Here is a 27,809-nt window from a genome sequence, read left to right as displayed (position 1 = left end):
GATCATCTTATTCTTCTACTCAGAACCCCAAGATGAATTCTCATCTCATTTGGAATAAAAGCCACAGTCTTTACACTGACTTTATGGGGTGACCTACGTCTTGGTTCCCTTGGAGGAGCCTGGGTTTATGCTTATTTTCTTGACATCCTGTTACTGACTTTACCTTTTACCCCAGATTTTCCATTTTATGTGTGTGTGAAATTTTTAAAATAAGTATTTGCATTAAAGTAAACCAGCATGGATTAATAGACCTCCATTTGGTTCTTCTGGCTTCTCTCAGAGTCTCATGTAGTAGCATATAAAACACACGTGCAGTGAACAGTTCTTATTTTATTGTAGCTGGATCTAAAAGACTAATGACCACTTGTCTCTCATTTCCTGATCCTGATAAGACAAACTCTAACTGACAGCTCCCTTTGAAGGATAATATGCAAGGTGCTGGCCGTTAAAGCTAAGAGTTCAAGCACAGCCGTCAGGGGCAGCTAACTCCTCTGGTCTCAGGTGGTGGCAGGAAAAACCTTGAGGTTTTTTTTTCCCCTGATGGCCATTTGGTATAGCACCACTCCTGCTGTGCTGTGGTCCATGTGGTGGTCTGTGAGATGCAGGGAGCCTCTTCAGGGTCAGAAAGAAATATGGGAAATTGTGACTTAAGGTCATAGAAGTTGTGTCTAGGAAATAGAGGCTGAGCATTCTTGCCATAGAGTACAGTATAATCTAAATGTTCTTGTTAGATCAGTTTTGTCACTAATTGTATATTAAAGCTATAACTGTTAGTTTTATTATTTGGTAATGCTTTTAAATTTTGCAACAAACCAAACCAAACCAAAATCAAAACTGCACGTTTAATTGTCTCAAGAAACTTGGCTCAAACCGAAACCAAAGCTGCACGTTTAATTGTCTCAAGAAACTTGATGATGGGACTTCCCTGGTGGTGCAGTAGTTTAGACTCTGCGCTCCCAATGCAGGGGGCCTGGGTTCGACCCCTGGTCAGGGAACTAGATCCCACATGCATGCCGCAACTAAGAGCTCGCGTGCTGCAACTCAGGAGCCCATCTGCCGCAACTAAGACCCAGAGCAACCAAATTAAAAAAATAATAAATAAAATAAAGTTGATAATGGATGTGTAATCTAAGTATTTGTTAACGTTTACCATCCACTGTGGGGGGAATAGAATTATCACTGTCCATTTGAAAACCACAAGACACAACTATGGGGAAGAAGCATCAGGATCTACTTCAAAAATTAATGTCTAATTTAAGAAGAATGGGCCAGCAGATGATAATTCAATATGTGAAGCTGCAGGAGGTATGTTTACATGTCATTGAAAAGCACACCTTTCCATTTGGATCAAAGTACTCTTCTAAATTAATTTTGCTCATTTTCAATTCCAAGTTTTCTTGTGCTTGTAAGTAAAGTGAATTGGTGATGATTAATTAATTGATTCCCTTTGCAAGCCATCAAATAATACCAGATTAAAAATAATAATACCAGATTAAATCAATTAGAGACCTCAATTAGAAAATTTAATTTCAAAATGGTTTAATTTTTACATCCAATTCAAAGAATCAAAGCAAAATATTTAGAAGTTGATTCTTTTGTCTAAAATGAGATTGTTAATGCCATTGTAAATTTAGTTGAAAAGTTCAACAATGGAGATAAAAGGTTGTTTTGGGGGGATGATAATACTAATACAGATTTTGGTGGAGCAGAGCATCATGGTAAAATCAATGTTCTTACATACTTAAAAGCCTGTGGAGCAGATATGTACTTGGAATTGGTTGTGATATGCACAAAATTCATGACTGCGTCCAAATAAGCTTTAGTATTTCACCAATCAAAATAGAAACTGCAATTGTTAAAATTTACAAATTATATATGTATGTATATTTGTACACAATCAGAGTATATATATAGCTCATCTACAAAACTTTTGTGACAGAAGCTCTTATTGAATGTCAAAATATATTAGCGTGGCTGTATGTATTTTCTCTCTTCATTGCCTGTGAGCCTGAGCCTTTGAAAAACCACTTTGTAAAGCAGCCTAAATCTAGGCCACATTATGTGCAAAATCAGTTGGAAATATTTAATCAAATTATTCAATGAATGTAGCATGAAAAGTCAGCTTTTGAAGTTTTTAACAAGTTGCAATTATGTGAAACAAAGCTTACAAAAAGGAAGAAGCTCAGATTTCTCCCTACAAAAGCCTGGGAGGAATTGCAACAAATCAAAAGATGAGAGTTCAAATGGTTTAATTACCTAACTTGAAAATCGTGCTTTGGAAACATCTTGACTTTGATGGACCTCCTGATCTTAATTGGATAAATTTATATTCCCACGCGAATGGGATGAAATTGTAAAGGCCTGTGATTTTGCAGTATCTACATTTGATGAAGTGTTAAAAGGCATCACAAATAGAGACAATTTAAGAGCTCTGTCCTGTAAAAATATTATTGAAGAAAGGTGGGCCGAATGGAGGCAGAAATACAGCACATGTGAAAATATTGGAGCTGAAATAATTACACATTTTAATATAAAAAATAGAATTCAGAATATCTTCCATTTAGCAGAATCTGCTCTGAACGTATAGGTTCATCAGCATCTGGAGAGAGAGTATTTTCTCAGTTGAAACTATTATGGGCTATGGAGAAGCAGTGTCAACAATTTCAAATATACTAACCATAAAATGAAGCTTTGTAGAGGATTGCAATTTTATAAAAAATATAAAAATAAATAAGATCATATTGAAAAGAAAGACATTTTTCAGAAAAATTTTCACATCACAATGTTAAAGGCGAAAATGGCTAAGTAGCCAATTAAGGTATATATAAATATATCTATATCTCAAGAATAATTATTTACTTATGCTATTTTTAAATGTTTCAATAATCAATATGAAAGGTTTAAAATTTTTTGGCTTTCATGTTCATAGCTGTGTGTCATTTAAAAAATTCTAGAAAATTTTATTTTGAATAGAATTAGTTTATTGGTTTACCAATATAATAAAATAAAAATTTTGGTCCATAAACACATATTTAAAAAATTAATGTAATATTAATTATTTTTTAGTCCCCTCTTTCACTCTCACAGGTGTCCCAGTTTGAATAATGAATTATATGGTCACCCTACTTGCATGACTTGGCCCCTTATACTCTTTGCCCCTATCTCACTGGTTCACTCGCCTCCTATCTGTTCCATAGATGCTGCAGGGTGCTGTCTATCTGGATCATGTTACCCTTGATATCTGCATGCTTCCCTCACCCCCTATAAGCCCTTGTCCATGTGCCCCTTTCTCAGTGAGTCCTTCTCCAACCAATATATTTATAAATGCCATCCCTCCCCCATTTCTTATCTCCTACCCTTCATTAATTTTTATTATTTTTTTACATATTAATTTATTATCTGTTTCTCACCACCATAATGTAAGGCTCAGGAACCATTTCTGTTCCTTTTTGTTTTGTTTTGTTTTGTTTTGTTTGTTGACTCCTGCATCCCCAGCCCTGGCACATGACAGGCACTCAATAAATATTTGTTTGTGAAATAAACTACTGGCCAACTACCCTTTAGAGTCACTCATTATTTCTTTTGGTATGTTAAATTTAATTGTGTTATAGTCTTCCCCTAGAAACCATCCTGTCTAGTTAAAGGGGCTTTGCTCTGACTCATTTTGTTTGTTTTATGGTTCTTTTCTGAGTACCATGACTTCTCTATGTCAGTGCCTTTAGGGCAGGGAGGGGGACACCGTATTTGTTCACATGCCAGCCACTGTGCTTAGAATTTGGCCTTTCTCTGTGGGATGACTGGTACTCCTTTGCCTTGTGAAAGGAGATTTCAGAGATAGGCTAGTTATCGTCCCCTTTAGAAGCTAAAAACATCTTCTAACTCTGGGTGTAGATAAGTACCAACATTTTTTTTTTAATTAAAAAAATTATTTTATTGAGGTATAGTTGATTTACAATGTTGTGTTAATTTCTGCTGTACAGCAAAGTGATTCAGTTATACATATATATACGTATTCTTTTTTGTATTCTTTTCCATTATGGTTTATCACAGTATATATATATATATATATATATATATATATATTTTTTTTTTTTTTTTTTTTTTTTTTTTTTTTTTTGGTACGCGGCCCTCTCACTGTTGTGGCCTCTCCCGTTGCTCTGGACGCGCAGACCTAGTGGCCATGGCTCACGGGCCTAGCTGCTCCACGACATGTGGGATCTTCCCGGACTGGGGCATGAATCCGTGTCCCCTGCGTCGGCAGGCAGACTCTCAACCACTGCGCCACCAGGGAAGCCCCATAGTATATATTTTTTAACATCTTTATTGGAGTATAGTCGCTTTACAGTGGTGTGTTAGTATCACAGGGTATTGAATATAGTTCTCTGTGCTATACAGTAGGACCTTGTCGTTTATGCAGCATCCAACAGAAACTCATTCTTTCTTCTCTTTCCCTTATATGTCTTAGGTGCAGCTCGTGTGTACTACCAAAATCCAGGAGCCCCATGTCCACAGGTATTTTTTTAATTAAATATTTAAAAAATTAAGTTTATTAGATAATTGTTAGCACCCGTGTTTGGACCATAATTTGCTTTGTGGGTGTTTATTATTAGAATTCCTACTACCCTCCCCCTCTTTCCATGATCTGTGAGCGGAGGTGGATTTCTGCCCAGCTGACTTGGCACTTTCTCAAGGAGCCTGGCTTTTGGATGGGTTGTCCAGGCTGATGGGCTCTGCTATTTCCTTTACCACCTGAAAAAGTGTAAATAGTCCAAGTCACCACAGATGTTTTGGCCCAGCCATTTCAGATATCATGCTTCAGTTCACAAAAGAGAAAACACCTAAAGAAATTTCAGCAGGATGCCGACAAAATCAGACCTAGGATCAGGGCTGCACTAAAACAGTGTGTCTCCATGGAAGCTTAATGAATATATACTTCTTTCCGTATTTGCTCAAAATGTATTTAGTGATGGAGGGATTTCCTTTTAATAAAAGTTACTTATTGAAACAGATCCACTTACTAAATTATCTCTTCTGGCCAAAGCAGAGTTGACAGTCTAAAAAAAATTAAAAGGCCACTTTTCCTGTCTCTCTTCAGTTATAGCTTGCAATTTTTTAAAAAAAGTGAGACAGCATTCTGGGAAACAAAGGTTGAAAATGTAGATAGTAAAGGTCCATGCTTGGTGAAGGGTACTACACCACATATTACTTGGTTTCAGAATTGCAACCAATAGGGCACACACGGTGTAAAAATAAGGGAAGGACCTGTGCTATCTTTTGAAGTCTTTTTACAACTCCCCACTTTAAGGCACTTTCTACTTTGATGGGAGTGAAGCCAGTTTACTAATACACATGCCAGCTTATTCCAGTTCTAGGAAGCTGCCTGATGGGCGTGTCTCATAGGCCTTCCTGTCTCTCCCCCTTGTAAAAAAATGAAAACAAAGCAAAACAACAGCAACAACAAAACAGTACCTGGTACACAATAGGCTCTCAGTTAATATTGATTTTTTTTTTAATTGAGAAAACCAAGACTTTAATGGAAATACTAATAAACACAGGAACGTATACGATGAGAACCAGCCCAACCAACAGCCATTTTCCTGTATATCTGGCATTGTGATCAGTTGATGGCATGCCAGTGGTAACTTCTTGACACCCCCTCCTCTGTAGTACAAATCTGTGATCTATTTCCCATCAGACCCCTTTCTCCCTCTTCTCTTGCTCTGCTCTGTACTCCAGGGGAGCTGAACCCTGCAGGTTGTGTTTTCCAGGCTCCAGGGTCTGTAGGCTTTTACTGGTTTCAACCAATGGGAGGCACTGTGGAGAGACTGGAGGGTGAAAGGCAGGGAAATTTAGGGCCTTTGCTCCCCCAATCTCTCTCTCCACAGTGTCTCTGTCAGCAGTTATATCTACTTTTATGGCTTCAGCTGGAGAAAAACAGGTCTGCTGTGGTTCCAGTTTATGCCTGTTAACCTGGGCTCCTGGGCTCTGGTAACTTTGCCTCTTTGCTTTGTCCCTTTGGCCTCATGGCTTCCTGCTGTAGCTAATCTCTGGGTTCCCTCAATGTTTTCTGTTTGCTTCTTAGCTCTCCCATCACCTGTGTAATCAAATTTCTGGATTAAATTCCTTCTTCTTACTCCTAGTGTTTGTATTTTCCTGAGTGGACCTTGATCGATGTACTTAACCATTACTGAATGATACTTATTGTGTAGATCTGAGTGGGAGAGTGATATGAAATCCAGGTGGCCTAGTAAATATGTAATGGACTGATGCAAACCCGAGGCTGGTATAATTCAGAGCCAGCAAGGCTCACGTGTACAGATGGAGCATGAGACACAGAAACAAGATTCCTGCATTGTTTCCACCATTTCCTCTGGCTTGCTTAAATTAACCAAACATTCGTTTCAACCTTTAAAAGTACCAATACCTTGAAATACTAGTCATGAATATAACAATATGATAGTATTTAGAAATGTATCTTTTATATGAACAGAAAGAATTTTGGTAAGAATAGGGAGGGAGACTTCATAAAAATATTGCAGAGGAATGAATGGGGAAAAAATTTGAAGCCCCTCACTTGAGAAGTCTGGATTTTTTTTAAACGCATCTCTTGTATTTGTATTATTAAAACCTCTGAGTAATGAAGTTGTTGCTGATGGCATGCTAAGCGCCTGTATCATCTTCAATAGGTCTGGGGACAAATCAAAGGAGCTCTGATTTGAGGTTTCTCTCTTTTCACAAACATTTCCTGTAGTGAGGCAAACATCAACTCTTCAAGGTCTCTTATTTCTTATTTAGAAGTTTATATTGTTGACTCAATTACTCTTAGGGTATTTTGGCAATGATCTGTTTCTCTTTATACACTGCACTAGGAGTCTAGTTAGAAACCAGTAAGAGTTCTTTCAATAAGCGCAAGTATACCCCACCTGTGAGATGGACAGGTTTTTATGATTATACAGACCCATATAAGAAACTACATTTATCCTACACTGGGGCACAGGGCAGAAGAATGTGTTCCCAGTCCTGCTGCCTTTTGTATTTCTAAGACACATGCCTGTGGCGGCAATTACTAAGGGATTATGCCTGAAAAGAGTTGTGAGAGAGAGCTCCTCTGTACTTTGTTGGAAGCCTCCAAGAACTAAATCAGTCACTTGTAATCAGTCACCTGACCATTTTTGTTCTTAGATTAAACACCCCTACTCCAAAAAAACAAAAAACAACCCAAACTTATGTGGGGCAGGAGGCCATGTTGTACCTAAAAGGCAAAGTCTTTTAAGAAGGGAAGAGATCCACTTCCTCCTAAATTTTCCTTGTTAAATGCTCAAACTGAGTCAGTAGCAGGACCTGTTGTACCCAAGAGATAGTCTTTTTTTCTTAAGAGAGGACGATAAGCATCTTCCTTCTAATTTTTCCCTAGCTGATAAATACATAAAAATAAGTAAAGTAGTAAGACTTTGTTGTCATTTTTGAAAATACATTTAGTGAAAGACGTAGAATATTTGGTTTTATTTATTGCTGTGTGTGTGTGTGTGTGTGTTTGTGTCTCTGTCACACACACACACAGTTTGGTGGGTTGTTAGCTAAGCTTCTTGGTTAATGTTGATTGCAAACATTATTCCAGAGTCAGTTACCTATATAACCCAATGATTCCACTTCTCAGAGTGTACTCTATGGAAATAAATATCAAATATTTATGTAGCAGTGTTGATTATAACAGTGAAAATCAGAAGCAATCTAGGTGTCTAACAATAAGTGATTGATTTAGTAAATAATGGCACATTATGCATTTGGAAACTATATAGCCTTTATATATCATTTAAAAAGATAATTTAGTGATAGAAAACACAAGCTTCACAGTCTGCAGGCCCAAGCTCTGTTATTTGCCATCTGTCTTGGGTAGAGCAAAGTTTTTAACTTCTCTAGGCCCCAGTTTTTTCATCTGGGAGTGATAAAACTTACCTTTAAGGTTTTTATGAGGATTTAAAGAGAACATGTGTAAAACCCTTTACAGAGTGCCTGGCGTAGTATACACACTCAATAAATGTTAACTATTACGTTTGCAAAGATAAGAATGTGCATAAGGATATGGGAAAATGTTAACTTTAAAACATGAAAAAAACAGTAATATTCAAATTTTCTAAAAGCATACACAATCACAGAAGAGTGTAAAAGTGTAAGCCAGCATGTCTAGAGAATTAACTGCCTCTCAAAAGGAAGATGACGTGTGGTTTAGTTTTTTCTTTGTATTCCTCTGCAGTTTTAAAATGTTCTACATTTAACATATTAATTTTATATTTAAAAATAATTTTAGTAGGACTCACAACAGTGTAACTGTATTAATGTAGTATACGGAAGGTTGTTTACGGAATCGTTATTTATGAATGTGTGCATGTGTGTATAACTAAGAGACACGTGAGAATTGTACTGCTGATGCCCCGTCTGCCACCCCTACCGCCTCACCTGTTTTCATCATTGTTTCTTTTCTAGTATAGAGGACCTTTGTTTTGAAAATACAACTTCATGTACACAATTATTTTATAAACTCACATACATAAAAAGTCAGAGAGGTATCTTCTGCTTAATATTGCTGTAAACCTAAAACTGCCCTAAAAAATAGTCTTTAAAAAAAGTCAAAGAAGGGATTTCCCTGGTGGTCCAGTGGTTAGGACTCTTTGCTTTCACTGCTGGGCCCGGGTTCAATCCCTGGTTGGGGAACTAAGATCCCGCAAGCCACGCTGGCACCACCAAAAAAAAAAATATTCAAAGTAATGCGAGATATACAGGGTAAGATGTGAGACCACCTCCAGAAGACTCTTTCCTCCCACCACCTAATTACCAGCTCCTTAGGTAACTGTGCCGGTAGGTATGTCTTCTTACAGACCTTTGTGTATGCATATTCATACTTATGTATCTGTGCTTTTAAAATTACATAAATGGAAGGATATTTTTCATACTGTTCTGGGCCTTGCTTTTTTAAGTTAACAATATGAATTAGAAGTCTTCCTTAGTTCATAAAATTCTATGTCGGCATTCTTTTTAGCACCTGCAGGGTTATTCTATAGCATGGGTGGACCATAATTTATTTGACTATATGTTCATTTAGTTTAGTTTCAATTTGCTCATAAAAACTATTCTGTTTTTGTGTTTTAAGGAATGTTCTTGTACGTATATCTTTATAGATATGTCCAATTTTTCTGTAGGGTAGAGTCTTAGAAGTGAAATTGCTGCATCCAAGGGTATATGCATTTGAAATATTGACAGATGCTGCCTTGCAAAGGGTTTTATAATTTATGTAGCTACCTATAATATATGTAAATGTATCTATAGATATAACCCTGACTTTTGCCAACACTGCATATTGTCAATCTTTCAAAACTTTGAATCACGGGAAAAAAATGGTATCTCACCATTTAATTTCCATATTAAAGATTGAGATTGAGTATATTTTTATGTAGTAAACATTCAAATTTCTTTTTCTGAAACTTACTTTTTAAAAAATCCTTAGCTCAGGTTTCTTTTGGGTTATATTTTTACTATTGATTAATCAACTTTTAAATATTTGAATATTGTTAATGTTTTAAATATTTACTCATGTTAAATTTTTTAATACTATCTTCATCAATATGTTTTCTTTTTTGACATCACTTCAGTTTTATGCCATTCTTAGGAAAGTCTTTATCACTCCAAATTATTAAAAACTCCTCCATTTTCTTCTAGTATTTTTGTTTAAACATTTATATCTTGAATTCATTAAAAACACATTTGTGTGTACAGCGTGTTAGGGATCTCAATTTATTGTGTTCCAAATAGGTTATCATGTACCTTGATTCTAATAGTCTGTTTCTGATTATTTGAAATGCCATGTTTACCATATGCAAAGTGCTCATAGGTACCAGAGTCTGTTTCTGGGTTTTCTAGTCTACCCTACTTTTGATCTACTTGTCTGTTTCTTTACCAACATCACACAAATTAAATTATTATCACTCTATAGGATACCGCATCTACTGGGACAAGTTATCCCTGTTTTTTTTTTTTCCTTCAAAATTGCCTTGAGTGTTCTCGCTTGTATTGAATTTTAGCATCAGCCTATGAACTTGAATAATTGGATTATAATTTTTGTATGGATTACATTGAATTTATAGTTTAATTGGGAGAAACTGACATCATATTATGCATCTTTATTTAGGTAGGTCTTCTTTTTAGTGATTTTTTCTTCATAGAAATCTTACACATTTCTTGTTAGATTTATTCTTTAATACTTAATATATTTTTTTCTTGGTATTGTGAACACATTTTTCTCCTCATTGGATTTTCAAATCAGTTACCCCTGGTCTATAGGAAAGACACTAATTATTTCATTTTATTCTCGTATCTTGTAGCCATCATGATTTTTAAAAATTCATTATAATAGTTATTATATCATTTATCTCTCATTTTCTAGGAATATTATTATATATTTAAAAAGAGTGAGAGTGCTTTACGTTTTTCTTTAAAATATATAAAACTCTTATTTTTACTTTTAAATGCATTTGCTAATGCATTCTGGAATAATATTGGAGACTAGCAATGGCAGTAGGGGCCTTGTCCTCCTCTTCCCTTAATTAGAAATGTGTTTAGTATTTGACTATTAAATATGAGGCTTGTTATAGATTTTTATGGACATATTTTGTCAGGTTATGGAATTTTTCTTCTTCTCCTCGATCTTCAACAACAGGAATGGTGGTTAAATTTGTTTTCAATTGCTTTTCAGTACTTCTCAATACGTTTATAAAGATTTTCTCTTTTTCTGTTAGTATAGTGAATTATAGTAATCCTTTTTGTAATGTTGAACCATTCTTGGATGACTGGTGTGCACACCACCACACACACACACACGTGCACCATTCTGTCTTTGGTTTTAGTACCAAGTTTCTGAGATATTCATTGAACCTATTGGGTTATTTTTCCATATTTTATTATGTACTTGGTAATTTACACAATGCTCCCAAAAAGCTGTTACTTTTTTTGGCTTGTTTTCTGTTTAATTGATTTATGCTTTTATTCCTCCTGTTTAATTATTATTTTATCTTTTGCGAGTCTTGAGTTGGATGTTTCATTTGCTTCTGGTCTTTTTTATTTTTCAATATTGCACCTAAGTCTATTTCTATTTTTCCTTTCAATAACATTTTGCTTTCAACTCTGAAGAGCATGTGTGATTTTATAGCTATTTCTAAATAGTTTGAAAATTGTTAATGTTTTCTTTCTCCCAAGAATTACTTAGAATTACTTTATTTTTACTTAAGTAGATAGAATATGGTCTGTATGATTTACTTCTTAGAATTTATTAGACTCTATTTTGTGTCCTCACATGTGGTTCATTTTACTAATGATTATGCAGGTATTTGAATAAAACTCTGTTTACTGTTTCTGGGGCCCATGGACCAATGTCTTCTCTGTATTTATTTATTTTTATGTATTTTATATATTATATAAATGTTATTATATGTTATATAAATATATATTAAACATATAAATATATAGTATGTATATTATATATTTATTTTTTGTCTTTCACTTGACAGTAACTGAAAGAAGATATAATACTTTATAATTTTATTTTATTATTATTATTATTTTTTGCGGTACACGGGCCTCTCACCGTTGTGGCCTCTCCCGTTGCGGAGCACAGGCTCCGGACGCGCAGGCTCAGCGGCCATGGCTCACGGGCCCAGCCGCTCGCGGCACGTGGGATCTTCCCGGACCGGGGCACGAACCCACGTCCCCTGCATCGGCAGGCGGACTCTCAACCACTGCGCCACCAGGGAAGCCCTATAATTTTAAAAAGAATGCTGTTAAAATAAAAAATACACATTGGACCGTGGTCTTCAAACTCTTTTCAGAGGCTGCTTTTTTCCTGGTTGTTGGGGGAGAATGGCCACCCAGCTATAGGTCCGGCACTTTTCTTCATGCACTTGAGAACAATAGTCCGTTTTTGAGACGACCAGAGGGAGACATGGAGACAAAGGCAGGGAGACCTTGTTCAGATGTTTAGTACCTGTTTTTGAAAAATAGTCTCTGTCTCTAGTTTTAGTCATATCTAAGGGGTTAATAGTTAAATCTGCGTTTTCTGGTACTTTATACATGGCCTAACATTTACTTGAGTTTGATGTGTTGGTATGATTTTTTGTTTTCTCCCTATAGTGAGGTCCAGGAGCCAAAGGAATCACCACCACCTCCGAAAACCTCAGCAGCTGTGCAGCTGGAGGAGCTGATGGCCCACCTGTGTGAAATGCAGACCCAGGTGAGCACCGTCCCTGCGATACAGCCTTCAGGGTCTTATCTCTGTGAACTCAGCTCTGCATTCCCCCTTGAGAAACTCTAAGTCATTATTCATTTTGCCATACTAAATTTAATTCAATGGATGAACTCAAATTTGTACTATGTATTTCTTCTAAACTGAAGTATACTTGATTTACAATATGTTGTATTGGTTTCAGGGGTACAGCAAAGTGATTAAGTTGTGTGTGTGTATATAACTGATTCTTTTCCCTTATAGGTTATTACAAAATATTGAGTATAGTTCCCTGTGCTATCCAGCAGGTCCTTGTTGGTTATCTGTTTTAGATATAGTAGTGTGTATATGTTAATCCCAAACTCCTAATTTACCCCCCGCCACCCCTTTACCCCTTTGGTAACCATAAGTTTGCTTTTTATGTCTGTGGGTCCATTTCTGTTTTGTATATAAGTTCATTTGTATCCGTTTTTTTGTTTGTTTGTTTTGCGGTATGCGGGCCTCTCACTGTTGTGGCCTCTCCCGTTGCGGAGCACAGGCTCCGGACGCGCAGGCTCAGTGGCCATGGCTCACAGGCCCAGCCGATCCACGGCATGTGGGATCTTCCCGGACCGGGGCACGAACCCGTGTCGCCTGCATCGGCAGGCGGACTCTCAACCTCTGCACCACGAGCGCAGCCCTGTATCAGTTTTTTTAAGGTGTATTATCTGGACATAAAAGATACTGTGATATGGGTTCTGATCTCAAGGGGCTTGGAGGGTGCTTGATAAAATGAGGCATAAGACTCTGTGACACTTATAGAATAAAAGAAAGATCATTTGCCACTAAAGCTGGATAAAGTGTGGAAGGGCTGTTAAAGAGAACCCCCTGAGTGGGATGGAGGAGACCCGTGGGAAAGCTGGGTCAGGGCAAGGGAGAGCAAAGTGTGGCTTTGACAGTAGGAAGGATGAGTCCTAAACTCATACTGAGATAAAATCTGTCCCCTTGTTCTAGTCTCCAGAGCATGGGCGGCAAGCTCACTGACCTGGCAGGGAATGGAACTGACATAAATGGACCTAAGAATTTATTAAGGGAATTATCATCTAGAATTCATTCTTTTTTTAAACTATTTTATGTTGGAGTATAGTTGATTAACAGTGTTGTGTTAGTTTCAGGTGTACAAAAAAGTGATTCATTTATACATATACAAGTATATATTCCTTTTCAAATTCTTTTCCCATTTAGGTTATTACAGAATATTGAGCTAGAATTCTTAAGGTAGAGAATCCATCCATTCTGAATTGGTTGGGGGATATGATATGCGCCCATGAAATGACTATGAAATAATTTCAGGGCAGTGTATAAAAATGTGTGTGATTGGAAGGGCAGGAAGCTTATCTCTGTGGCTCACCTTTGGACTTCCAATGCCCAGCACTGTTCCTGATACATTATGGATAATGCGTACTTATTAGAGGGACAAATGAATGAATATCAGAAACAAGGTTTTCTTTAATGTCTACAGTAAAGCTGGGTGCATTCCTCATTGCACTGTATATCTGAAAATACTAGAAAAAAAATCTTTCTACTTTTTACATACCCTTTCAAAAGTATTCTGGAATATACCAGCAAATAGCTATAGATGTAAATGTACGATGTGTAGCTATAGATACATTATTGTGTTTTTACTTAGGTACTTTCAGGCCTTTTCCATGTTAACCTTTTGAACACTACTCTCTTTGGCACTAACATTATATAAGAGAGGAGGAAGGAAATGTGTCATATGATAAGATTCTTGAAGGGAAATGAGCATTTTGGATTAGTGAGATAATGTGAGGTTATTCCAGGCAGTAAAAAGTGGATAAGTAGAGACGTGAAGGCAGACAGTAACAGATCACATTCAGGAGACTGCAGGGAACCTGGCTGGCTTTAAACAATGGAGGCTTTTTACTGAGGAATAAAAGATGAGATTGGAAAGGTAAAGCGAGGGCAGTGGATGGGAGACTTTGAATGTCCATCCGATGCTACAAATTCCATGCTGGAGGGGCTTCCCTGGTGGCGCAGTGGTTGAGAGTCCACCTGACAATGCAGGGGACATGGGTTCGTGCCCCGGTCCGGGAAGATCCCACATGCCGCGGAGCGACTGGGCCCGTGAGCCATGGCCGCTGAGTCTGCAGGTCCGGAGCCTGTGCTCCGCAACAGGAAAGGCCACAACAGTGAGAGGCCCGCATACTGCAAAAAAAAAAAAAAAAAAAAAAAAAAAAATTCCATGCTGGAAGCATTGGAGAATCATTGTAGTTCTCTGATCAGGAAGTATTAGATAGATGGTTGCAGTAGCCCAGTTGGAAAGGAGTTGAGAGAGATGGAATCTCAGGACAAGAGTTGACGAAGGGTAAGTTGGGCAATTTGTAATTTGTTCTGTTTTGTAATTTGAGGTTTTTCCTTTGAACGTTTTATAGTAACTGTTTTGGAGTTTTGCTTCAATAAATCCAATCCATCAGCAAGTCTTATCTGACAACTTCTCACCGCCTTCTCCACTGGCACTGGTCCAAGTCATTTCTAGTTTGAGCTGTTATAATGGTCTCCTGCCTAACTAGTGCCTCTAATTCCACTCTGGCTTGCGCACACCTAATTCCTCACTCGGCTGCCACAAGGATCTTGTAAATCAGATTCTTTCACTCTCATGCTTGAAACAAAATGGTTCCATCACCCTTGGAATAAAACTTCAGCTTTTATCCTGAGGGCCCTCTGTGATCTTTGCCTCTTTTTCCATCATTTTTTCCTGACTCACTCCCTCTGCTCTAGCCCTACTGACCTTTTTTACTTTTCTTTTTATGTGTCAGACTGTCTCCTTCCTCTGGGCCTTCCTTCCCTCTGGAATGCTTTCCCCACAAATATCAATATTTCTGGATGTCAGTGCATCACTCAAATATCTGCTCAGATATCACCTTCTTAGAGAGCCTTCTCCAATCACCCTCATCTAAATCAGTTTTTCCTCTCCATTCCACCCTCTGTCATTTGTCTCAATATGTAACTTAAGCTTATCTCCACCTGAGATATACATCATATATTTATTTCTTTAATTGCTTATTGTCTATTACCCAGAGAATGTAAACTGCATGATGGCAGACACTTGGTTGGTCTTGTACATTGTTCTATACCAAGAGCCTAGAGCAGTGAGTGGCACAAACCAGGTGCCCAATAAATATTGCAAAATAAATGAATAAAAAGAAGATAAGGTTAATTGTTGACCTGTAGTCATCATAAGAGATAAAGTATCATCTTCATATATTCAATTTCCTATTGCCAGAAAAGATTTGCAAACAGAGGAAGATTAGTCAGATTTCATTTGCCCTGAGGAACTCAGAATGAAAAGGAAATGAAAGCATTTTTATTGGTGTTACAATGTTAGATTCTCCCAGTACCTTGGAGGAAGGTTAGCAAAAGACTAAGGGATCACGCAGAAGATGCCGGTGAGGATGAGTCTCTTTATGGTTCTCTTCGTGATACAGGTTACAGTGAAAGCAGATACAAGCAAGAAACACTTACCAGACAAGCAGGATCACAAGGCCTCCCTGGACTCAATGCTGGGGGGCTTGGAGCAGGAACTGCAGGACCTTGGAATTGCGACAGTGCCCAAGGGCCATTGTGTTTCCTGCTGGAAGCCGATTGCTGGAAAGGTGGGATAGGCCAAGACGTTGATCCTACATCCGTCTGTGTCTGTGTGTATGTCTGTCTCCATCCCACTAAGGACTGCTCTCTCTCCTTATATTCTAAGACAGTTTAGTAACAGTTACTGATCCCTTACAGTGCTCCAGGCACTGAACAAGGCACTTTACAAGTATTCCTTTATTTAACGGTCACGTTAGCCCTTCAGGGGTCACAAGCCCTTCATAAAGATGAGGAACCCGGGGGCTCAGGGTCATTAACTGACATGTCCAAGGTCTAGTAGGAGGTAGAGGTAAGATCCAAACCCAGGAGAGTCTGGCTCCCGAGTGTGAGCTCTTAACCATTTTCTTGTACTGCCTTCGCCCAGGGGAACTTTCTCACTGCTCCCTCTGTTCAGACATTCTGGGTGTAAATCAACTGATTTTGATTTTTAGCTGCACTCGGCTCCATATCATGGCCACAAACTCCTGCTCGGGCATCGTCCTTCACCAAAACCATAATAAAGGGCTTTGAGACCTGATTTTGCATGGGGTGTGAGATGAGGTGTTCAGATCAGAGGAATAAAAACTGTCATTGGCCTTCTCCTCTTCCAGGGATCCCTTCCATGCCAAGATATAGTTAGTTATCTCTTGTCCATCCCTAACATGCTCCATTTTGTTTCTCCCATCCTCTGGGGCAGTATAGTGGAAATGATCATTTATAGGCTTTTCTCAGTGTGATCACTCAGGAAAGTTGGGCACTGTTTTACTATCCATAAAGTACGGACAAGAGACCACATGGGTAGAACCTAGGTCTAGGCCTCAGTGTTGTGTAACTCCAGGGGGAGTCGTTTACATGGAATACTGTTGGAAGAGCGCCCTCCAGAGTCGTGCCCCCTGTGGACCCTAGAGCCCCCAGCTGGGCCCCCGGCTTGCCAGGCTTTGTTTTGTTCTCTAGGTGATCCATGCTCTAGGGCAAGCATGGCATCCGGAGCACTTCGTCTGCGCTCACTGCAAAAAGGAGATTGGCTCCAGTCCCTTCTTTGAGCGGAGTGGCTTGGCCTACTGCCCCAAGGACTACCACCACCTTTTTTCTCCACGCTGTGCTTACTGTGCTGCTCCCATCCTGGATGTAAGTAAATCGCCCTTCCCCCTGCTTTCATGTAGCCTTTACTCCTCACTTAGAGCTGGGGTCATGTTTTACAGCTCCGTAGCATTTTAATCTGTCTGGTGTGTTTCTTTTCCAGAAAGTGCTGACGGCCATGAACCAAACCTGGCACCCAGAGCACTTCTTCTGCGCTCACTGTGGAGAGGTGTTTGGTGAAGAAGGTATGACCCAGGGTGGTTACAAGACCAGCAGAGCTTTTCCCTGATCTGCTTTGTGGTCCTGGTTCTTTGCCTCTACCATCCAAGTGCCCATTTCAGTACCAAATGCCATCCCTCCCTACCTTTTTCCAACATTGATGAATTTGTTTAAATTGACTTTTTAATCAAAGAAATACAAACGCATAGTTTAAAATGCAAATATTCCTTCAAGAGTAATATTAAAAAGAACAGTCCCTTGTTTTCCTTTTTCCACTGCCAAATCAGTCTCCTCTGTAAATTTTTTAGCTTCTTCTATTATTTATTTGTATGTTTTAAATAATATATTACTATATACTGATTTTTTTCCCCCCAGTTTTAACCATTATGTATTAACTTTCTACAGGAGAGATGAGATATAGAAATTTTATGACTACCCCACCTACCCCCAACATAATTCCTCCCCCATTCTCTTAGTTATAGTTAGGTCATAATTATAGGTCAGATCAGTATTCAGTGTGTAGATGTTGACAGTCACATAAATATTGCTCACAGCTGAGCCACGTAACAAACTGATATAGTAGAGCATGGATTTTGGGGTTAGACTGTCTGGTTCAAATCTGGGCTGTGGTGTTTATCAGCTATGTGATGTTGTTCAAGTCATTTCACCTCTTTGTACCTCACTTTCCTCATGAGTAAAATGGGCCTAATAATAATGCTCACCTTCTAGGGTCATTATGACGATTTTAAGAGACAGTATCAGTATAGCGTTTACAACAATGCCTGGCACATGGAGGCTGGTAATGATGATGATTATCATTGTCATGGTGTCCTTTTCATATACATTTGTTTTTTTCCTGAAGTTAATATTTGGATCCCTTTTTCATTAGCTTAATTTTCATTGTACTTATCACTAATTTATCTGACAGAGCTGTGAAACCCTTCTCAAAAGGGCCAGCCACATCTGGTAATATGTCAGTTCCATGAAGATGTCTCTTCTTGGAGACAGCTGTCCAGGAGGCTTTGACCCTTCTGCTCCTGCCTAAAACGGTTTCTCCTCAGGCCTGTTGAGAAGCCGTTATTCTGGGCCGCTATCTTGGGAATTATTTTTACTATTTCCCTCTATCTTTCAATACATGTTATTGCCTTTATTTTGGTGGAGCACACCTCCAGTAGCTCCTGAGAAAGAATGAATAGGAGGTAAAAGTTTTGAAACCTTGAATATCTGAGAATATTTTGTCTACCTTAAGTTGCCCTGACATAGAATTCTAGGTGGAAACTATTGCCCTTCATCATTCTGAAGACATTGCTTCACTGTCTTCCAGCTTCCACGGTTGAGAAGTTTTTTCTTAAAATTTTGTTCTTGTTCCTGATCCTTTCTATGTGACCTGTTTTTCCCCTTTTGCAAGCTTTTTTTTCCTTCTGTTTTCTGAATTTTCTTGATTTTTTTCTGACTTCTTTTCATGTTTCTTTTGAACAAATATGATTCATGCATGAATCAGAAAGCTTCTTTATTTTTTCTGTTCCTGTCCTTTTAGAATTAACTCACTGAGAAAAGTTTTTCTTCTAAATAAAGATTTGGGCAGTCCCATGTCTTTTTTTATTGTTCTTAATAAACTCTTCTAAATAGAAAATCAATTTAAGACACAAAACACAAATCTAAGTCCTTAGGTAATTCAGTCTGTGTAAGAGCTAAAGCATTCCAACTTTAAAGTGACAGCTACTCTCTCCCCTGGTGGGGTCTTTCAGCTGCAGGAGGCCAGGGAAGGGGGTTGTGGCCTTTCATTGGTGCTTTCTTGCTTCCACTCTCATACCCACTGCTAATCTTGATAGCTGACCCCTCCAGGGTTGAAACAGGGGTGGAAGAGGTGAGACTGGAGGAAAGGAAAATTCTAACTTGTCTAATTTGCTTTGTGCTCTCCAGGCCTGGCAGATATTTAACTCTGACTTTCTTTTTTTACTTGGATGTTTTTGTGGATTCAGTCCGGATCCAATTACAAATTCTTGGTGGCCCTTTACATGTCTTGGCTGGCCGTTCTCCCCTTAGTACATGGATCTTTGAGGATCCATTCCACAGAGACTCTTTTCTGCAGGATTCTCATTGTTCCCTCGAGGTGATCACTTAGAAATGATTATAATGGTTCCAGATTAACTCTTTCACTCACAGTTTCAAACATGGACCATGGGAAACTTGCATATTTCTCTTGCAGTCGGTGGGGACTGCAGTTAATTTCAGGCACATCGCTCTGTTCAGCTGCCATAGGCCCCTTCAGCCAGATGCTCACCTGGGATGAGTCAAGTACCATCGACTGTATCCCGCTAATGGCAGGGGACACATACCCAGCTCTCTGAGTGATCCCACGGAGTTCCCTCTCTTGACTTGAGGTTAGCCGGAACCATACCGCATGCTTCTTGGTGGTGGTGGTGGAGCACACATAGCACAGTTTTCTCCAAAGAAATCCCTCTCTCAATTTCCCCTTCTGTTAACCTGTTTTATATCCTAGGTGTGAGTCATTTGTGCAAATAGACCGTGGCTATCTACTTTGAGGGATGTCTAGCAGCCCACTTCGAACTTTGACGTCTATTACATCTTGATGCCTAATATCTTGTTACAGTGGTCTTTGCCAAATGCTGCTGACCTTTGGTTGCCCATTTTTTACTTAAGAATGAGTGAGACACTAAAATGCTAACTGGAAGCTCTGTGGGTGAGGCGGAACGTGTTGGCTGGTGGACTCAACTGTATGGCACTCAGGTAGGGTGCTCTGGCCATTGTGCTGCGGGGCCCCTGGCTAGTAATATTTTAGGTCTTTCATCTTGAATAGATTTCACCAAAGAGATATTCTCCTTTGCTGACATTACAAAAGTTAGTGAAAGAGGTTGGGGGATGGGGTTTTCACCATTCGGCATGCCAACTTTTATTTAATTCTCAATTTTTAGTAAAAAGCTTGACTTCTTTTCTTATGATGTCCAGTATCCCTGATCAATGAGACCCTCTGGTTTGAAATTTATAGAGATAATCACTGCATCTTATGGTAAGAGGAGAGATCTGATTTTCTGACAGCTCTTCAGACTTTCAACCAATCCTGTTTTCAGCCTTGAAGACTATTTCATGCATTCAGTTCCTGAGCCCCTTTGATGTTTTGGAGCTCAGGGTGGCTTGAGTTTTATTGGCACCTCCCCCTTCAGAGATTTAGGTTTCAGCTTGTTTTTTCTTTCTGCCAAGCTACATGCCACTCTAATACCTACTTTAAATTTTGGAGAATTTTATTGATATCTCATCTGTGGCATGTCCTTTCCTTTTCTCTTTTTTCCTATGAGCCTTTCCGTTTTAAATAATTCTTTAACTATTGTGGTGATGTTTCAAGAAGGCGTGAAGATAAGCCTGTGTGTTGTGCCATTCTCCTGGAGGTCGGGTCCTAAATATCAGGCAGGGTATTTTGTATATTCCTAACTATTATTCATTTAATCCCCACCACAACTTTGAGAGAATAATTTTATCTCACATTTTACCAAGTTATAGGTGGAAACACTGAGCATCAGGGAGGTAAAGTGATTTTTTTAAAGCCATGCAACTCGAAAATCAAAGAATTAGAATTTAAATTCAGGTCTCATTTCAGCAAGTTCCATGTTTTGTTCTGCACCATCACGACTGCCCCTTGACAGAGACTCAATCCCTCTTCTGCTGTTGTTGTCTCTTTACTTTCTTGGCACCGACACGGTACACTTTATTTGAAGACAGACCTGGATAGAGCAGCACTGATAAATCCCATTGTCAGAGCGCCTTGTAGTAACGTGCTTGCTCCCTGAAGCTTGTTCGATGCTTTTCACAAATCATTAGGTCTTTCACTTTTAGATTGCACTTTGGTTAAGCAGCATTTTTCATTGAGATTTAATCTAAGTCATGGTCAGTTTATATTGCACTGGTAGCCTTAGAAGTCTGAGGGTTTGTTGAGTAGAACAGTCAGCAAGTGAATACTGCTCACAGATGATTATGATGTGGAAGTTGCCTGAGAGCGGAATAACAGGATGCAGACATATTTCAAGAAGAGACGTAAGTTAGATACAAAAGAAAACTACCCTATTCATAGATGATCAGAAAGTGCCATGAAGGTAGCTAGTTCTTACTGTTTTTGACTGGGACCCCTTCTAACCAGACAAGGCTGATTTGGTCATTTATGACTTTACATGACAATATGAAGCCATACCTAAAACATACTTATTGAGACAAGTGACAAAAAAGGCCATTTACTAATCAGAAGCCCCTCTTGGGTTGTATTTTTGTTTTCATCCTTTGTTTTCTGTAAATGGGTCTCCTGCCATATGGTTAGTCCATTAATTAGTCCAAGGCATCCTGCCTTGCCCCAAGTCACATAGTCACACACAAAGTTTCTGTAATGACAGCTTAACTACTGAGCCTCCTGGGAAATTAAATTCGTCTGCATTTTTGTTTCAGTTCAGAGAATTCCTCTTTAAGGTTCAAGTTTCTAAGCACATTGGGCCTTAGCATCCTCAGTGCCGTTGTCTTTCCTTTTCATTATTCATTATCCAGGCCATGCAGGTGCTCCCTAATTTCCCCTGTAGCTAAGAGCCTCACCAGAGTATAAACACCCTTCTTCTCTCTAAGGCACTTTTAATTGTTAGTGTTTCTCAACCGTCCTCCAGAGGTAATGGGCCCCAGAGAGAGCCTCCAGGAAAGTTAGTGCTGAAACTTCCTCAGTTTACTGGATTACTAAATGCAGGGGTATCACAGCAAGTTTGGCTGGTTGCTTTTGATTCGTCTCCTGAGACTCACCTGAGTTGAAACGGAGGCCGTTACTTCTCTGCTGTCTCATTCTTGAGACCAGATACCCTGTAAATGCCTAGGTGAGGGTCATTCCTAGGTCAGTCGGAATGTCTTATAATTTTCTCAAGTAACGCCTACTTATAGGCAAGCACAGTTTTACGCCATTTGCTTTATGAAGCATCAGCATCACCTTGGGGACTTGTCAAGAATGTGAATTTTCGAGCCCCATCCCAAAGCTACTGAATCAGAAACTCTGGGTGGGATGGGGCCCAGCAGTCAGCATATTGACAGACTCTCCAGGTGATGGATGCACGTTATAGTTTGCGTGCCACACAAAAGCAAGAAAGATGGTTGTGGGTGTTGTTTGTTTGTTTTTCTTAAATAGCAGGACTGCCTGCTTTCAGTTTATTTATTTATTTACTTATTTATGTATGTATGTATGGCTGCATTGGGTCTTCATAACTGCGCGTGGGCTTTCTCTAGTTGCGGTGAGCGAGGGCTACTCTTGCTGCGGAACACGAGCTCTAGGCATGCGGGCTTCAGTAGTTGTGGCACACGGGCTCCGTAGTTGTGGCTCATGGGCTCTAGAGTGCAGGCTCCATAGTTGTGGCACAGGGGCTTAGTTGCTCTGTGGCATGTGGGATCTTCCTGGACCAGGGATTGAACCTGCGTCCCCTGCCCTGGCAGGCAGATTCTTATCCACTGTGCCACCAGGGAGCCCCCATGCCTGCTTTCAGTTTTGTACTTGATCAGACTCTAGACATTCTTCGATAAAGTGAAAAAGCGAAGTGAGCTCTTCTGTGTGTCAGGGGTAGAAAAGAATACAGGACAGCTTATAAAATTATTAGTTTACATTCTTAGATATAGAGACCTCAGAAGTCTATTAAATTGTCTGCTTTTCAAAGAAAGCGTAGTTGAACAAGGTAAGGCATATCAAGAAGTGACCGCAGATGACAGACCACTGCAGCTACATGATTTGGGTCCCAACCCTGGCTACGCCTATTGCCTGTTTTGGGTCTGGCTGCTACTGTCAAAGCGTATTTCTAGAAATACTGTTTCTTGGATGGGCTGCTTTCGAATCCACAGTGCATGTTTTGCTTACACGCTATTTTGGTGGGGCACAGTTAGAGAGCTCTCATATTTACAAAGTTATTGGGTTATGATATTTGGGCTCAGTTAATACTCTCAGTTCCCACAGAGAGGTCAAGGTCAGAATGCATTTAAGCTAGGGGTGTGACATTCCAAGTTAGGCTTTGAAGTTAGGCCTAGATTTGAATTTCAGCTCTTCCACTGACATTGGTTATACGTAATTTCTTTGAGCTTCCCTTCTCCTACTTGTAAAATGGGAGGAATGCTGTGAAGAATCTAATTTTGATTTAATACTGTAGGGAGAGCCCTCAGTTGGAACCAGTACAAAGTACTTCCCTGCACATATGGGATTGCTAATAGTCCTCTTCATTTTAGGTAGACTCTCCTTGTAAATGCTAAAGAGAGTTTCTTCCAGAAAAGTTCACCTGTTTATACATGTTCTAGTTAATCTTGAAGTGGGGCAACCCTCTTCTGAAGCTGATGGTCTCAATTTTGCTATTGTAATATTGTTCACATGTCTGCTCATTCGTTAAGTATTTATTGAGCAGCTACTATGTGTGTGTCAGTTACTATTCTAGGTACTAGGGAGACAGTAACAAAAAACAAAGTTCCTGCCTTCATGGTGCATGTATGCTAGTGAGAAAGACAATAATCAAACTAGCCAACTAACTAACTAATTAACTAACTTGCTCTATGTGTCAGGAGAGGTTGTGGGGAGAGTGACAGGGTTCTGTTTGAAATAGGGTGATCTGATCAGTTGTTCTCTTAAGCAGACTCCTGAGTTAAGTGAAGAACCAAACCATCTGGGTATCTTGGGAAGTGATTTTTGAAGCAGAGGGAATATATCACTTGAATAAGTGCTTGAGGATGCATTAGTTTATTATATTTTTCTTTTCCTTAATGTAAAGACAATAAGAAGGCTTTGCATAAAATTTCATTTATAATCTATTACCTTCTTAACCTAATGCAACAAAAAATTTGCCCTACCAATATTTTTCTACATTTATTAATATTTATGAATACAGAAGTTATAGTGTATCTGAAATTCCTTTTTTTTAACTTAAGCATTTCTCCATGTTGTTTCATAATTTTATAATAATAATTTAAATAATAACAGTTATTCCATTAGGGCTTTCTTTATGTAAACAAATTATAATGGATTATATGCCTGAAGATGTTCATTGAAGCATTATAGTTCCAAATACTGGAAACAACTGCAGTAAATGTGCTTGTAATAGTGTAGTTAGATTACTTCTGGTGTCTTAGTAGTGTTGTAATGACTATCTATTTTTTTTAAATTAATTAATTTATTTATTTATTTGTGGCTGCGTTGGTTCTCCATTGCTGCACACGGGCTTTCTCTACTTGCGGCGAGCAGGGGCTACTCTTGTGGCTACCACAACTCTACTGTTGTGGTGCGCTTGGCTTCTCGTTGCGGTGGCTTCTCTTGTTGCAGAGCATGGACTTTAGGCACACGGGCTTCAGTAGATGTAGCACACAGCTCAGTAGTCGTGGCTCACGGGCACTAGAGTGCAGGCTCAGTAGTTGTGGCACACGGGCTTAGTTGCTCCGTGGCATGTGGGATCTTCCCGGACCAGGGCTCAAACCCATGTCCCCTGCATTGGCAGGTGGATTCTTAACTACTACACCACTAGGGAAGTCCTGTAATGACTATCTTTAAACGTAGGATCTTCTTCTCTTGAATTCTTTGTACGGATTAATTTCCAGGATTGAAATATTTATATATTTAAAAGGAATCTTTTTTTTCCTTAATCTTTATTGGAGTCGAATTGCTTCACAACACTGTTAGTGTCTGTTGCACAACAAAGCGAATCAGCCATATTTACACACATGTTCCCACGTCCCCTCCCTCTTGAGCCTCCCTCCCATCCTCCCTATCCCACCCCTCTAGGTCATCACAAAGCACTGAACTGATCTCCCTGTTCTATGCTGCTGCTTCCCAGCAACCAATGCGGTAGTGTATATATGTCGATGCTACTCTCACATCACCCCAGCTTCGCCCTCCCACCCCATGTCCTCAAGTCCATTATCTATGTCTACCTCTTTATTTCTGCCCTGCAACTAGGTTCATCAGTACCATTTTTTTTTTAGATTCCATATATATGTGTTAGCATACAGTATTTGTTTTTCCCTTTCTGACTTACTTCACTCTGTATGACAGACTCTAGGTCCATCCACCTCACTACAAATAACTCAATTTCGTTTCTTTTCATGGCTGGGTAATATTCCATTGTGTATATGTGCCATGTCTTCTTTATCCATTCATCTGTTGATGGGCATTTAGGTCGGTTCCATGGCCTGGCTGTTGTAAATAGTGCTGCAGTGAACACTGTGGTACATGTGTCTTTTTGAATTATGATCTTCTCAGGGTATATGCCCAGTAGTGGGATTGCTGGTTCACATGGTATTTCTATTTTTAGTTTTTTAAGGAACCTCCATACTGTTTTCCACAGTGGTTGTATCAATTTACATTCCCACCAACAGTGCAAGAGGGTTCCCTTTTTACCACACCCTTTCCAGCATTTATTGTTTCTAGATCTTTTGATAATGGCCATTCTGAATGGTGTAAGGTGATATCTCATTGTGGTTTTGATTTGCATTTCTCTAATAATTAGTGATGTTGAGCATCTTTTCATGTGCCTCTTGTCCATATGTATGTCTTCCTTGGTGAAATGTCTATTTAGATCTTCCACCCACTTTTTAACTGCATTGTTTGTTTTTTTTGATATTGAGCTTCATGAGGTGTTTGTATATTTTAGAGATTAAGCCTTTGTCTGTTGTTTCATTTGCAAATATTTTCTCCCATTCTGAGGCTTGTCTTTTTGTCTTGTTTATGGTTTCCTTTGCTGTGCAAAAGCTTTTAAGTTTAAATAAGTCCCATTTGTTTATTTTTGGTTTTATTTCCGTTACTCTAGGAGGTGGGTCATAAAAGATCTTGCTGTGGTTTATGTCAGAGTGTTTTTCCTACGTTTTCCTCTAAGAGTTTTATAGTGTCTGGTCTTACATTTAAGTCTTCAATCCATTTGGAGTTTACTTTTGTGTATGGTGCTAGGTAGTGTTCTAAATTCATTCTTTTACATGTAGCTGTCCAGTTTTCCCAGCACCACCTATTGAAGAGTCTGTCTTTTCTCAATTTTATGTTCTTGCCTCCTTTGTCATAAATTAGGTGCCCATACGCGTGCGGGTTTATCCCTGGGCATTCTATCCTGTACCATTGATCTATATTTCTGTTTTTGTGCCAGTACCATTCTGTCTTGTTTACTGTAGCTTTGTGGTATAGTTTGAAGTCAGGGAGGCTGATTCCTCCAACTCTGTTTTTCTTTCTCAAGATTGCTTTGGCTATTTGGGGTCTTTTGTGTTTCCATACAAACTGTAAAATTTTTTGTTCTAATTCTGTGAAGAATGCCATTGGTAGTTTGATAGGGATTGCATTGAATCTGTAGATTGCTTTGGGTAGTATAGCCATTTTCACAATATTAATTCTTCCAATCCAAGAGCATGATGCATTTCTCCATTTATTTGTGTCATCTTTGATTGCTTTCATCAATGTTTTATAGTTTTCTGAGTACAAGTCTTCTGCCTCCTTAGACAGGTTTATTCCTATGTATTTTATTCGTTTTGTTGCAATGGTAAATGGGAGTATTTCCTTAATTTCTCTTTCTGATTTTTTGTTGCTGGTGTATAGGAATGCCAGAGACTTCTGTGCATTAATTTTGTATCCTGCAACCTTACCAAATTCATTGATTAGTTCTAGTAGTTTTCTGGTGGCATCTTTAGAATTCTCTATGTATTGTATTATGTCATTGGCAAGCAGTGACAGTTTTACTTCTTCTTTTCCAATCTGTATTCCTCTTATTGCTTTTTCTTCTCTGTTTGCCGTGGCTAGGACTTCTAAAACTATGTTGAATAAGAGTGGCTAGAATGGACATCCTTGTCTTATGCCCAATCTTAGTGGAAATGCTTTCAGTTTTTCACCATTGAGAATGATGTTTGCTATGGGTTTGTCATATATGGCCTTTATTATGTTGAAGCAGGTTCCCTCTATGCCCACTTACTGGAGAGTTTTTATCATAAATGGGTGTTGAATTCTGTCAAAAGCTTTTTTTACATCTATTGAGATGATCATATGGTTTTTATTCTTCAATTTGTTAATATGGTGTATCACATTGATTGATTTGCATATATTGAAGAATCCTTGCATCCCTGGGATAAATCCCACTTGATCGTGGTATATGATCCTTTTAATGTGTTGTTGGATTCTGTTTGCTAGTATTTTGTTGAGGATTTTTGCATCTATGTTCATCAGTGATATTGGTCTGTAATTTTCTTTTTTTGTAGTATCTTTGTCTGGTTTTGGTATCAGGGTGATGGTGGCCTCGTAGAATGAGTTTTAGAGTGTTCCTTCCTCCGCAATTTTTTGGAAGAGTTTGAGAAGGATGAGTGTTAGCTCGTCTCTAAATGTTTGATAGAATTCACCTGTGAAGCCATCTGGTCCTGGACTTTTGTTTGTTGGAAGATTTTTAATCCCAGTTTCAATTTCATTACTTGTTATTAGTGTGTTCATATTTTCTATTTCTTCCTGGTACAGTCTTGGAAGGTTATACCTTTCTAAGAATTTGTCCAGTTCGTCCAGGTTGTACACTTTATTGGCATGGAGTTGCTTTTAGTAATCTCTTAGGATGCTTTGTATTTCTGCATTGTCTGTTGTAATTTCTTCTTTTTC

The 27,809-nt window shown here is 38.8% G+C and overlaps 1 protein-coding gene across 6 annotated transcripts in view; it reads left to right on the top strand.

The window, feature by feature from the left end:
* Positions 1–27,809, top strand: part of LPXN (leupaxin) — a 43,421-nt gene that overhangs the window by 10,392 nt on the left and 5,220 nt on the right. For 5 of the 6 annotated variants that reach the window (XM_032639186.1, XM_032639189.1, XM_032639188.1 and 2 more), the window contains 5 exons: positions 4,466–4,512; positions 12,178–12,277; positions 15,757–15,924; positions 16,850–17,023; positions 17,139–17,220. In XM_032639186.1, the coding sequence (XP_032495077.1) occupies positions 4,466–4,512; positions 12,178–12,277; positions 15,757–15,924; positions 16,850–17,023; positions 17,139–17,220 (571 nt within the window). The remainder of the gene's footprint in view (positions 1–4,465; positions 4,513–12,177; positions 12,278–15,756; positions 15,925–16,849; positions 17,024–17,138; positions 17,221–27,809) is intronic. The other variant, XM_032639191.1, reaches the window with a different exon arrangement.

This window comes from Phocoena sinus, chromosome 8 (assembly GCF_008692025.1).
Source record: "Phocoena sinus isolate mPhoSin1 chromosome 8, mPhoSin1.pri, whole genome shotgun sequence".
NCBI classification, from domain to species: domain Eukaryota; kingdom Metazoa; phylum Chordata; class Mammalia; order Artiodactyla; family Phocoenidae; genus Phocoena; species Phocoena sinus.
This window is presented reverse-complemented; position numbering and strand designations above follow the sequence as displayed.